The sequence below is a fragment of the Hibiscus syriacus genome, unplaced genomic scaffold, assembly GCF_006381635.1.
Source record: "Hibiscus syriacus cultivar Baekdansim isolate YM2019G1 unplaced genomic scaffold, ASM638163v2 tig00112289_pilon, whole genome shotgun sequence".
Lineage (NCBI taxonomy): Eukaryota > Viridiplantae > Streptophyta > Magnoliopsida > Malvales > Malvaceae > Hibiscus > Hibiscus syriacus.
In genome coordinates this window covers 1,506,023-1,521,172 of record NW_024063295.1, presented here as the reverse complement: position 1 = coordinate 1,521,172, position 15,150 = coordinate 1,506,023, and the positions used below count along the sequence as shown (strand labels likewise).

General features: G+C 29.4%; 1 protein-coding gene and 1 pseudogene across 1 annotated transcript; both read left to right on the top strand.

Moving 5' to 3' along the window:
- Window positions 1-1,275: 1,275 nt before the first annotated feature.
- On the top strand, window positions 1,276-6,038 carry LOC120177438 (MLO-like protein 6). Its single transcript, XM_039183586.1, has 15 exons — window positions 1,276-1,398; window positions 1,546-1,603; window positions 1,849-1,877; window positions 1,952-2,068; window positions 2,175-2,235; window positions 2,441-2,529; window positions 2,770-2,844; window positions 2,924-3,018; window positions 3,104-3,153; window positions 3,237-3,277; window positions 3,707-3,880; window positions 3,954-4,138; window positions 5,030-5,090; window positions 5,189-5,303; window positions 5,917-6,038. Exons 1-15 carry the CDS (start codon window positions 1,276-1,278, stop codon window positions 6,036-6,038), a joined length of 1,395 nt encoding a protein of 464 aa, XP_039039517.1.
- A 6,590-nt stretch (window positions 6,039-12,628) lies between these two features.
- Window positions 12,629-14,646, top strand: LOC120177455 (annotated as a pseudogene).
- The last annotated feature ends 504 nt before the right edge of the window (window positions 14,647-15,150 follow it).

Sequence of the window (15,150 nt, the reverse complement as noted above, 5' to 3'; positions counted from 1 at the left end):
TTCTGTTTAGTTTTTTTTAATTGCTGACTTTAACATAATATTTAAACTTTTAATTTAATTTCAGTTAAAGGTAATTTTTAAAATATTTTCAGTATAACTTATATTTATGATTTTATTTTAAATATCTATATTTATTACGCGGTTTCATGAAATTTCATCTTTAAAAAGTAAATTTTGGACACAATAATAAATAATACTATTATTAATTTGTTTGTTTCTTTAAACTTTAATGTGAAAAAATAAATTTAATAAATTTATAAAAAAAATATTAGTATAGTATTTTGATATATAATTTAAATTGATAAAAATATTAAAATATTTTAATTAATACATACTATTCTTTCAAAATAATCCCTCATAAAGTACTGTTGAGTTCCATTCCACCGCTGGATGTCAAAACCAACTTGAAAAATATAGTACGAGTCAATTTTACCCAATAATATCATACAAATAGTTCTGGCATTTGGACAGAAAGAAGATCAGGCAAACATAGGTGAGTAATCATCTGGGGTTTGCATTATTTGATAAGATGATGACTCATGCCTCTATTATTTATTTCTATCTTCCCTTTCATTTGCCCCCTACGCGTTCACAAAGTCAACCCCCCACCAAAAAAAAATTCTTTAATCTCCATTTTTTAATAAATTAAAAAATACAAATGATCCCTTAATTATAATATATTATTTTCTTAAGTTTCTCTATTATTAAAAGTTATAAAATGATCTTTTGACTATAAGTTGTTTTGTTAAATCTCCAATTTAAAAATTACAAAATGATCACATTATTATTTATATATTCCAAAATTGTCATTTTCTGTTAAAAAGATTTACGGTAGTTTAAGTTGGACATTACATATTAATTAGGATATGATAGTCGTTTAAGATTTTGAGATTAAATTTTATTATATCTCAATTAACATGTTAATTTTCAATTCAGACTTTTGTCAATTTTAAAAAAAAATGAGTTTATATGAATAGTCAAATAACTATTTTCATAATTTTTAATAATCAGAGACTCAACAAATATTTTATAGATAGAAACTCAACAAAACAACGCTATATAATCGACACCATTAATGTACTCTACATTTTTTTAATAAAAGAAAACAACTACCAAATTTTCATTGAAGTCTCTTCATAACATTCAAAGCTTTACACCCCACTGGGTTGAATCATCCCTGTTCACATTTCCTTTCCCTTCCTCTCTCTCTCTCTCTATATATATATATTGAACTATCTCTATTTACTTCATATCTTCTTTCTTTCCAAAACTATTATGGCTGGAGCTAGTGGAGGAAGATCTCTTGAGGAAACACCAACATGGGCTGTTGCTGTTGTTTGCTTTGTTCTGGTTTTGATTTCAGTCATCATTGAACAGGTGATCCATATGATCGGAAAGGTATGTTTTCAGGGATGAATCGACGGACTGACGAAAACTGCTGTCTTTAAAATTTTCAAATTCTTTAAAGCTGATCTTTTAGGTCCTCTAATGGAAATTTAAACTTCAAATCTGCAATTTTTTAATATTAATATTATTTTTTTGCAGTGGTTGAGGAAGAACCATAAACGAGCACTGTATGAAGCACTGGAAAAGATCAAATCAGGTAAACTAGTTTATTTTAATGAATTTTTGTTAATTTAGACAAAAAGAAACTGATATGTATTGGTTTTTGTTGTATGTGTAGAGCTTATGTTGCTGGGATTTATATCCTTGCTTCTAACAGTAGGACAAGGCCTAATATCAGATATCTGCATATCAAAGGAAATTGCAGCTACTTGGCATCCATGCAATAAGAAACAAAAGAAGTCGATTAATGAACCTGGTCATGAAGATAACACCGATACTGAGCATCGTCGGAGACTAAATGTGCACCTCAGGTAATACGACCGAATTGAAATTGGTAGAACCGACATTTTTTACACAAGCTTACATAAATTGAGTAATGTCCCAGGGTAAAGTACCATTTGTTTCATCTGATGGAATCCACCACCTTCACATTTTTATCTTCGTGCTAGCTCTATTCCATGTCCTTTACTGTGTTCTTACACTCGCATTGGGTCGAGCTAAGGTATACCGGACATAAATTTTATGTCATTAATATATGTGTATTCGTTATTGAGAATAATATTGTTCGAGTTCATTTTTTAATGCATAAATGATCTGATCCTTTTTAGATGAGAAGTTGGAAGAGATGGGAAAAGGAAACGAGAACAATCGAATATCAGTTCTCACATGGTTAGTGCAAACTATAAATAAATATAACCGAATATTTAATTTGATTTATCGTTATAATATACTGGAAACGTGTTCCATGGATTACGCATGCACGTATATTTTATTATCTTTGAACAATTGATATAAGTGATTAATGTTATTTATTGTTATAAAGTTAATAATTTATGAAAATGATTAGATATGAAATGATTTTGGTTTGTGACAGATCCGGAACGGTTCAGATTTACCAGAGAAACATCATTTGGAAGAAGGCATCTTAGCTTTTGGACCAAAAACCCGGTTCTCATGTGGATTGTAAGTTTATTTTTATTAGAATTTATTTAAATATTCTATATTTTTTAATTTGCATCTTGTATAAATTGAAAATATAATTAATTATCGATCACTGATTTTTAATATTTCTTTTGTCTACTTGCAAATTACAGTCGTTAACTGCCTTTTTAGACAAGGATCACATGGAAAAGCCATCCCATTATGTCCAAAACAATCCACAAATTTGCAACCCTTTGACCTTTTATTTTTATATTTTTCCAGGTTTGTTTCTTTAGACAGTTTGTGAGATCAGTTCCGAAAGTTGATTATTTAACTCTCCGACATGGATTTATTATGGTAATTATTATATTTTTTAAAATTTAATTATTATTAATTAATTAAATTTTCAATAGTTTTAGGCATTATATATTTTCAGGCACACTTGGCACCCAACAGCGAAACCAAATTTGATTTTCAAAAATATATTAACAGATCATTGGAAGAAGATTTCAATGTTGTTGTGGGCATTAGGTAATTAATTAATTTCAGCTATTTTCGTTTCTCCTTATTCTTTTATATAAAATTAATATCTTTTTCTTATCCATGAATTTCACAGTCCTCCAATATGGTTTTTGGCTGTTCTCTTTCTACTCTTTAACACTCATGGTGGGTAAATTATATTCTTTTCCATTTTTCATTATATTTCATATACTATATATAATTGACTCAAATGTACTTTTATGATACAGGGTGGTATTCCTATTTGTGGATGCCATTTATTCCATTGATTGTAAGCATAATAAACTACTCTCTTCTACCTTATTTTTTACAATAATTAAATTACATCACACATCCTTAAATTATGATTCTTATTTTAAATTAGTATTCATACTTTCAAATCTTCCAATTACATCCTCAAACTATGATTCTCATTTTAAATTAGTCTTTATACTTCTGAATGTTCCAATTTCATTTCCAAACTATGACCTCATTCTAAATTGATCCTCAAACTTTTGAATCATCCTATTTCAACCTCGAATACATCCAAATATACAATTAGTTTCAACCATAGTTAATCTAAATTATGTTTTTTTCAACATATAATAATATGGCTTGACCTAACGATTTTATTAATATGGTATGTGATTAGCATATAGCGATAGTTGGGATAGAATTGAATAGATTAACGGCTGTGATTTGGGGGGGGGGGAACATGCAGGTCATACTGCTAGTGGGAACAAAGCTACAGGTGATCATAACAAAGATGGGTCTAAGAATACATGAGAGAGGAGAAGTGGTGAAAGGAGTGCCGGTGGTTCAACCCGGGGATGACCTTTTCTGGTTCAACCGCCCTCGGCTCATTCTCTATCTTATCAACTTCGTTCTTTTTCAGGTATTTATTATTATTGTTGTTGAAGGCTCCAAAAATGATCTGCTGCTTACATTTTTTTTCACCCGGTTTTCAGAATGCTTTCCAGCTTGCATTCTTTGCATGGACTTGGGTACGTTTCTTTACGAACTTTATTCGTTGTTTTGGATTGGATTTTGTAATGAAATTTATTTGTCTTTTTTATGAAATGCAGTATGAATTTGGATTGAAATCTTGCTTCCATGAGCATGTGGAAGATGTTGTCATCAGAATTTCAATGGGGTAAAACACTCTAAACTATCTCATCCCTCGTTTTCGACTACCTGAAATTGTTAGTTAATCCAACGGATTAGTATATATTTTGGTATTTAAATTTGGTTTCACGATTTAATTCGGTATCTTAGTTTTTTGGGCACATACATAAATGGTCACTAAACTATATTGAAGTGATCTTTTTAGTCACTGAACTTTTAGAAGTTAGAAAATGATAATTAAATTCATCAAACTATTGCAAAATGGTCGCTATATGTTATAAAATAGTGATAAATTTTGATGAGTTTAAGGACCCTTTTGTACTAATTTGACAAGTTTAATGATCATTTTGTAATACTTTGATAAAGTTTAATGATTATTCTGTAACTATTTGGGAGGTTTAATGACTATTTTCTAGCTTTTGAAAATTTAGTGACCAAAAGACTATTCTGATATAATTTAGTGACCATTTTGTAACTTTCTCAATTTTTTTATCTAATTAAGTACCTGAACTTGACTTCAAGGTTCAGTTTGGTATCTCAACGTTTTTTTTCCAATTATGTACCTTAGCTTAGATTTGTTTTGTTTAAATAAGCCTATGAACTCGACTTGGTTCAAATTGATAAAATCATAAATATATTTGAACCAAGAAGTCAAGTTAAAGTATGAATTTTAAGAAGAAAGAAAGAAAATCTCAAGTACCAAATTAAACCTTTAAGTCAGATTCAGATACGTAATTAAACTACAAAGAACTTGGATACTAAATCGACACTGAATCCAAATTCACGTATCAAAATATATATTTAGTCTTAATCGAAGTCAGGGTTTTGGAAATTAATTCATTTCTTCGTAGATTAAAATTTCAGTTATAACTTCTTTTCCAATTTCAAACTCTAATCCTTGTATTTGTTTTGTTATTAGGGTTCTCATTCAAATTCTTTGCAGCTACGTCACACTCCCTCTTTACGCCCTCGTTACACAGGTAACGCACATTGATCTATTTTATTTTTCAAGGTTCCAAATTATTATTTTTTAATTACTTTATTATGTAATCTTATTTCATTTTTCTGCTATGGCCAGATGGGTTCGAACATTGACGGTTCATCTACGTCTCACTGTCATATTGACGTAGTGGAACAAGATCAAGTAGAGTACGTTGATAAAGATGTAAATGAATCAAGCTTGAGTGAACAATGTAGATTTCCACAACATGAGATTAATATCGGGCTGAAAGAATTTTCATTCGATAAAAGGACAACAAGTATATAAAATATACATTGTCAAGTGATATTCTTTTTTCCCTTTCTTTTTTGAACATATGTGGAAAAAAAGAAAAAGAACATGTAGCTTCAAAATTAAATTACTGTTCATTATTTTGTTTAATTTCATTCTGTATAGCGTACTCAAAACACTTTAAAACATGTGATCTCTATTTCCTCTTTTAAGAATTTTAACTTCAATATTTATGTTCTTTGTAAGCATAAAACGTGTATGAGATTCGATTGTGTCTTTCAAATATATATAAAAAAGAATTTAAAAAGTGTATATGCTCATATAAAGCGCACAATTTTATTTGACAGTCACCTTCTAATTTAAGTTGTTGATCATCGAGTTGAAGCATGTTGGTAATATAAAACAATTTTTTATTAATATGGGTAAATATAAGGTAGTGTATGTTTAAAGATAATTTTTAATCATTTGACATTAAATGTTTATACCTATGACATTCTTGGCGCTCAAACTCGAGACCTTAAGTAATAACAACAATTCTTTATTACTAAGATAAATTTTCTTTGGTGGCAAAGCAGTGACCGTTCGGACAATCATTGCTTTAGCTGCTATGTTTGATTGTCCTATATTCCAAATGGTTATGTATAATTCTCTCTTACAAGGTGATCAGCATCTAGAGGGTTTTGGAACTTGTAGTTGATTCAGGTTTAGAGGGAGCACGATACGCGTCAACCCCACTAGAACAAAATCAAAAGCTTACTACAATAGAGTATGATGAAACTACTAAGACTTTAACACAAGATCATTAAATCCTTAAAGATGTTAGGGTGTACCAACAACTAATTGAACAAACACTCGACCATGGACGGAACCAGAATTTTAGTTCAGGGGCAAAGTATGATTAACAATAGAAAATGGAGAGTAAAATCAAAATAAATCAAAATTTAACGGTCTAAATTGCTATTTATCCCTATTTTTTTAATGGTAAAAAAATTGTTTTTTGGGGGGAGGGGGGCAGTGGGCCCCCGAGGCCTACATGGCTCCATCACTGCACTCACCAAACATAACATATGTTTTCCAACACACATGATCTTGTCCATGCAAATGCCCAAGAAGTTGCACTGCAGCTCTTCAAGTTTTAAGGTATATCCGGAGAAGTCTAGGTTAAGGCATATTCCTTGCAAGAAGTAGCAAGCCTCAATTGAATGCATTTTGTGGTTCTGATTGAACATCTTGTCTTATGACGATGAGATCAATAACATGTTACTGTATTAAGGTGGAGGATTGGTCGGTATGTTGAAATGCAAAGAAGTAGAATGTTATGTCGAGATCGTCGGTGGAATCCGAGTATAAGGGGATGGTTGTAACAATAGATGAGTTAGCGTGATTAAAAAGATTGATAAGTGAAGTAGAAATTAAACATGATGGTCCAGCATGGCGTTATGCAATAGTCAAACATCATTGTAGATTGTAACTAATTGAATTTATCATGAACGTATAAAATATATAGAGATAAATTATCATTTTATTGGAGAAAATATTCAAAAGGGATCATGTCCCAACAAATGATCAATAGGCAAATATACTAACCAAAGGCCTTTGGCATAAATACTTGTCATCCAAGTTAGGTGTAAAAGATGTATATCACCCTCCAACTTGAGGCAAGTGTTGAGAAGTAATTAATTAGTTAATTTGTTACGTTAGTTAGCGGTAGTTAGATAAGCGAATAGACTAGTTGTGAAGTTATATAAATAGGAAAAATTGAGATTCATTGTAATCTATCATTTTGCAGTATAATAAATTATCTTTTCATTGTTAAATATTTTTTGTTTTCCCCAAAATTGTCTGTCATATCCTCCGCAGTCGCTCAATCTTCTGTTGTATCCTCCACTCAAAAAAAAAAAAAAATTCTCCGTTATATCCCCTAGAATCAGTTTAATTTAATGTCATATCCTACTGAATTATAAATTCTACAAAAATATATTTTATCAATGAAAATCCAATCAATTTGATATCAGCCTACGACATTAGGAGAATCTTAATTTATTATGACGGTCATCAGCAATCAACAAACGGCCACCTCAAAGTGCAGTGCAGTTTCATATGTCCATTTCACATCTGAAAACTTAGTTTCAGGTCCTAAGGACATTGGCGACTGGGGAAGCTTCCTTGGCCACGTAAAAAGTCACATGCAAACAGCCAATAACCTAAGAAAAAACCCATAATTAAAAAAAAAAACACATTTTTGAAAAGTAAAAAAAAAAGACATACAGTACAATTTTGTTATATTATATAAATGTGAATAAACAACAAAGGAAAATTGTTTAGAAAAATTGAATTTTAGCTCTGTTATAATGTGAAAATAATGATAAATAAAATTCAAATCCTACTTTTGCAAGCAAAGGAAGCTTCTTCTTTAAGGGAACAATAGTAACGTTTTTGTCGAGTTTCTTTACGGTGTAACTCTGCCCCAAGTTCCATAGGTGCATTACGGGACCTTAAACCTATTAAATATCTGTGTCACATTTCATAGAGGGGTTCATTTAGTATATTTTCTAAATATTTGAATTATTAGGTCTTTTATTTTTCTTTTTAGGGAGTATATACGAGTTCGTGAAATTGATCAAGAAAAGTTGTGTTTTTAAAACAGGTTAGAAGGACATCAAAAGTTTGAAATTTGAAATGTATTTCCTTATCAAGTAAATGAGAATTTGGATCTAAGAGATTTTAATAATAAGTTTCATCCTACCCAATTTTTAAAGTGAAAATTCGACCTAATTTAACACACACACACGAAAAATTCTACGACACTCAACGAGTATCGTTGAGCACCACTAACGATAAATAACATTAATTTAATTTATACGAATTTAAAATTTTAAGGACTTATAATTATAAATTAGTTAAAATTTTAAAAGTAAATTAGTTAAAATAAAAATATTTATTATATTATTTTTCATTGTCTTTTTTGGATAGACTATAAGAGTGACCACCTAACTATTACCCTTTTTTATTTTTACCAATATTTATGAAATTTTGTCAATCAAATCACTAAACTATTTAAATGCATTCAATCAAGCCACTAGTCATTAATAATTAACAGAAGTGTTGACGTGACAGTAAAATCTGTATAATTACACATTTAGTCATTATTACTTACACAATCTATAAAATTGGTCATATTTGGAAATTAATTCAATATATTTTATCCTCCAATCACATAACTTCAAATCTTTTATATTGAAATATTAACAAATGATACACAAAGAATTATCCTCCAATCATATAACTTCACATTTTTTAATTATAATTTGATGATTTAAAATAAATAAGGGAAATAAAAAAAGAAAATCGATGGATCAACAATGAAACATGTTTAAGATGATTTTGCAGTTGTTAATATCAATATGTATACAATAAAAAATGTTTCACGTGGTGTTTTTTCGAGTAACAATACTTATAATATTCTCTATTGTTTTGATTTTTTTATTTAATATTGTTTTATATCTATATCTATATTTATACGTCTCATATAGACTGAGTTACAATTTTGATGTTTATTAAGATATATTTTAAATTTTTCTTAAAAAAGTAAGTAAAATATTGTTTGTTTATCATTGATGAACTTCTAACAATTAATTGATATTATTCAAATAAAAATTTTATTTTTTAAAATCTATTTAGTCATTAGACAATTGACATGACAAAATCATCAAATTATAATTATATGTGTATCATTTGTTAATATTACAATATAAAATATTTTGAAATTGTTTGATTGGAGGATAAAATATATTGAATTAATTTAAAATTATGACCAATTTGGTAGCTTGTGTAAGCAATAAGAATTAAACGTATAATTATACAAATTTTATTAACCGCGTCAACACTTCCATTAATTGTTAATGGAAAGTGGTTTGATTAAATACATTTAAATAATTTAATGACCTGATTGAAATTTTTTCAAAAATTTCAAAAATGGTGGTCGAAATGAAAAGGGACAATAGTTAGGTGATCACTGATATAGTTTACCCAAAAATATTATGGAAAATAATATAATAAATATTTTATTTTTAACTAATTTACCTTTAAATTTTTAACTAATTTATAATTATACTTTGAGTCCTTTAAAATTTTAAATTTTTATAAATTAAATTAATGGTGCTCATCGTTAGTGGTGCTCAGCGGTGATCGTCGAACGTGGAAGAATCATCCTATATATATATAATTTATTTCTATTAATTAAAACAAGGATCTAATTGAAATATATATATTAAAAGGAGAAATTATCTCTAAATATATAAGGAATAATTATAATATTATATCAAGTCGGACTTTTTTTACCCTATCTCCAACCTTATCTAATATGACACCATCTTTCCAAAAACAATCCTCTTCCAACTTGAATTGATTTTTTTTTATAAAAGACTGATATGATCAAGTCAATTATATCAAAATCTATCAAATTTGGATCAAATATTCATCCCTAATTCTAACTTATCGGACTCAAACCGAATTGATGATAAAATATTTAGTTCTAATAATGTATAAATTCAAATTTTTCCGGACATTGACTTGTTATGTGTAATTCGGTTTATAGTTCTTAAATATCTTAAGTAAACTTGTATTTCTCTTTGTATTTGGGGAACAAGAGGAAAAAGCTAAACAAATCGATCGTTTCTGAAAACACTTAGGACAACATTAGTTCCCTTTTATATTGATTTTTGCGTAATTATAAACTCCATAAATGTCAAACAGATGCATGTAGTAACGAGATTGCATACATCCCTCATATATTCAACAAATACCATATCAATCCATTATACAAATTTATAAAATAATGTGATCAAATATTTTTATGGTACAATGTCGAAACCATCCCGTTAGGAATTTATAAGCAGTTAAAAGATAAAATATACAATTAACATAGAATAATATATGTGCAAATAGACTATATTTATGATGATTTAATATCATACTTGAAAAAATAATGAATTATTATAAACATAGAAATCATAAATAATAAAAATAAATAAAATGACTCTAAAAAGAAGGATTTATAAAAAGAAGGATTTATAAATATCATAAAAAGAAGGATTTATAACAAGAAAATATTCCTAAACATTTTACTAAATAGTCACCTTGAATTTTATTCTTTTCTGGAGCACTTTCATCCCCATTGTTTTATTTTGGTGTAAAATGACTCTCTATTGGTCAATAATTAACTAACGATCAACGTTTTTTTTACTAATGCGACAAGTCTTCATATGTTTCTAAAGTGATAGCATAACACATAACATGTACATAAGTGTTGATATGTCACATATCACATGTTTAAAATGATAGTATGACACACGTCATATGTATATATAAATGATGATATGCCACATGTCACTCCAACAAAAAATATTGATAGTTAGTCAACTATTAATTTTTATCCAATCTAGGATAAAATAAAATATTAAAGATTAAAGTGCTCCAAAAATACATTAAGGATGAATTTTAGCATTATATTCAAAAGAAATATACTTTTCTAAAAAAATATTCTCATATAATTATAAAAGTTAAAAAATCATATATTTTCAAAATAATTTTATCTTAAAATTTCAAAGATAAAAATTAATACACCCAATTCTTTGAAAAGTATGTAACTTTGGGAGAATATTTTTTTTATTAAATTAATATAATTATAAGATGATATCTATTTTATAGGTTTTAGGTTACTTGATAATAAAAGTGTTTAAGTATTTTTGTTTATGTATGTAAATTTTTAATTTTAAAAATTTAAAAAGACAACAATCATCTTTTTAATTATTCAGAATTTAATTTTTACAATTTTAAGGGAAATTGAATAAATATGAGAGGGGGGAGGGGAGTGGTGGAAAACAAATGAAGCGATGGGAGTCATCTCGTGTCTTTTGTAAGGATGTGGCTTTTTCTCCTTACTGACATTCGCTTTTGAATGTGTGTCCCCACCTTTGCCCACTCACCTCTCACGGGCGGCACCTCCCCCTTCCCTCTTTTCTTTTTTCTTTACTCAAATCTTTTGATGGTTTGCTGCTTCAATTATAGCCTAATCATTTTTACCTCTTCAATCAAACTGGTTGCCTCTAAAGGCAACTTACTTTCTCTCCTTTCACTTTTATTTTTCATCTTTTCATAGCTATAATATTATTTCATAATAATTTCCAAGGTAAGAAAAACGAATACACAAGACACTAAATAATAATAATAATAATAATAATAATATAATATGGTTAATAGGTATATTATATAATTATCTTTTGTAAAATTAAAAAAGATTACGTGATATAATTTTTGAATAAATTAACGATATATTCGTTGAATTCAACGTCCCTTATAAAAGGGATAGAGCTAGAATAAAACGTTGAGGGAAATAAATTATTTTAAAGAAAAAAAAATAAAGATCTATTAAATATTTAAATTTAAAAATAAAAAAAAAACAAAAGTTTCATTTAACTAATATTTAAATTAAAAAGGACTTAAACTACTATTATACTAAAAATTTTGAGAGGGGCAACAACCCCTCCCAACCGCCAAGTAGTTCCGTCCCTGCCTTACAATCCTTTGTATTCCTCCTTTTCATTACTCTCCATCTGACCCTTATACATGGTCACTCACATGTAGCAGCATAAAACAAGTGCAAATAATATTATAGATGATAATGTAATAGATTAGCAATGTATTTTTTATGTGATAAATGAGTTAATAAATTTTCAATTAATATTTAAAATCATAAATAAATAAATAAGACATGTGGTAGTTATTTTTGTTTTAATTACATATATCTGATTTATTGATCGATTAATCTAAATTAAGTTTATGATTTAACAAAAAAAATTAATATCTTATTTCCACTAGATCAACTGATTATTGCATGTCACAGTTAATTTTCAATCCTTTTATTAAGTAAAAACCTTTTTTTAATAGTGTTAGGATGATTATAAGATAATATATGTTTAAAATATTTTTTTAACCATTAACAACGTGTATTTACCCCGCAAATATTATTACTTGAACTTAAAACCTCTAAAAATAACAACATTCTCGTTAAGTACCGACACTACTTGTGTTTATGAAGTAAAATTCTTAACCATGATTGTATTAAATAAGAATCCTAATATTATATATAAAGGCGGTCTACTGAGTCTATGGCTGAGTGACTTGGAGAGAGACCCTGTAAGATAAGTAGAGAGAAAAAAAGGAGGAAAATATTCTCTCCAGCTACTTTCTTTTTGGTATTTTCTTTGGGTTAATTTTAAGCCAAATCTGAACAACCAAACCCCATATATAACGTTTTTTTCCCACTCAGTTACAAAATGCTAAAAAAATAAACAATCTTTCTCTTCTTTTCACAACTGTTTCTGTAAAGAGATAGATCTGTTGAGTTGTGTTTTACTTTACAAAGATTGTTTTGTAGTATAAATAAATCTTGAATTTTGAAGTTTCAGTTGTTAAAGTTTCAGAAATGATGTCTCAAGATGGGGCTTCAATTCCCTCAACTATCAAAGGGTTACCTCAACAACAACCAAACCCTAACCCTAATCCAGTGAAGAGGAAGAGGAAGAGAAATTTTCCAGGAACACCAGGCAAGTTTATATGATATAAACTATAATCTCATTAATTTTTCTTTTTACAAGTGTTTTAATGGGTGTATGTTGTCCAAATTAAGCAGATCCAGATGCAGAAGTTATCGCTATGTCGCCGAAATCTCTCATGGCGACCAACAGATTCATGTGTGAAATCTGCAACAAAGGTTTTCAAAGGGACCAGAACTTACAACTCCACAGGAGAGGCCACAATCTTCCATGGAAGCTGAAGAAAAGATGCAACAAAGAAGTCAGAAAAAAAAGTTTACATCTGCCCCGAAAAGACGTGCGTTCACCACGACCCGTCGAGAGCTCTCGGAGACCTCACCGGAATCAAGAAGCACTTCAGCCGTAAACACGGCGAGAAGAAATGGAAGTGTGAGAAATGTTCGAAGAAATACGCAGTTCAGTCGGATTGGAAAGCTCATAGCAAGATTTGTGGCACTAGAGAGTATAGATGCGACTGTGGAACTCTCTTTTCCAGGTATGTCTCAAATGGAACACACAGATATATATATATATATATATATATATATATAGTTTATGTTGGTTGAAGAATTAAATGCTTAAATCCATGAATTTAATGAGGTCTTCCTGCAGGAAGGATAGCTTCATTACACATAGAACTTTTTGTGATGCTTTAGCTGAAGAAAGCGCGAGATTCAGTTCGGTTCCATCGACTGTGAATAATCCAGTAGCAGCTTTTACAAATGATTTGATAAATGGAGCCAATAATAACAACGCGATGCACCAGTTTTCATCGGTGTTTAAACAAGAGTTTGGTGGTGGGTTAGAGCTAGTCGACAACGTGAACTCCAATGTGCAAAAGCCGCAGCCGAGACCACAGTCATGGCTCGACCAGGCTAACCCATTCGGTGTCCCCAACAACGCTTTCTTAGCACCAAAATCCACGAGCTTACCTGACTTGGGAATGCCACCAATGAACATGTTTGGCTTATTTTCGCAGACACAAACACAATGGCTTAGCAGCAAGTACCCAGATGATGATGCATCATCATTTCCAGGTGCCAACCTCAACATGTCGGAATTGAGACCGAAACAAGAAGAAGAGAACAAGGGAGATTTGTCTGAATCCATAACATCTTTGTATTCCAACAATAATCTTCAACAAAACGAGGCTCATACTCACATGTCAGCCACTGCACTGTTGCAGAAAGCAGCACAATTGGGATCTACAAGAAGCAACCCGACAATATTCAACAACACTGGTTTTGGGTTAATGAGTTCATTGTCTGAATCTGAGAACATAAACAAATTAGTGAGTTCATTGTCTTCGACTCAAGGAGCTGTTACCAACTCGAACGAAGTTGAGTCGAGCTTAACCAGGGATTTTCTCGGCGTGGGAGGTGAGTCGAACAGGTCCTTGTTGCAGCAACATGAGCTTGTTAAGTTTGCTTCAATGGGTTCAATCCAGCCATGGAATTGATGATTCAAACAACAGCGAGTGACAGTGAGTCATCTACTTGGAAGGGGGACTCTCGTGAATGGTGGTGATGGGGGGCCACTGCACTGCGGTGGTGGAAGGGACTGCAGAGAAAGAGACATGGCAGTGTTGTTGGGCCCTGCATGCACGTAGATTTTTCACCATTTTAATTCTGATACAGTTCTGTATTTTAATGAAAGTTTGAAAGAGAAATATGAAAATGAAAACTAAGGGTGTGTTTGTTTGCCGTAATTTTAATTGAAATTATGGAATTGGTTTTCTTCGAATTTTCGTATTTGTTTTAAGTAATTCATTTTTCAGAAAATGTTTTTTCGTGTTTGTTTCAAGTAATTCGTTTTCCGGAAAATGTTTTCCATGTTTGTTTAACGTAATTGGTTTTCTAGAATGTAATTCATTTTCCTAGTAACAGAATTTTCTTTGTGTTTTCTGTAAAATGACTTACGGATTCATTTTCCGTAAGTAATTTTTCGAACTTTTCACTTCAAAGAATAAATACTCAAAATAATTTTATTTTATGAATTTAATATTAATAAAATATTTTAATATCATTTTCATCAAAATATTATTTATTTATTTATTAATATTTATAATAATATAATATAATATTTTTAATATTATATAAAATAATCAATTATATTATAATAATATAAGATATTATATTTTTATTTTAATAATATATAATAAAAAATTTATATATTTAATAATGAATAATATTATTTATATATTTAAATAATATT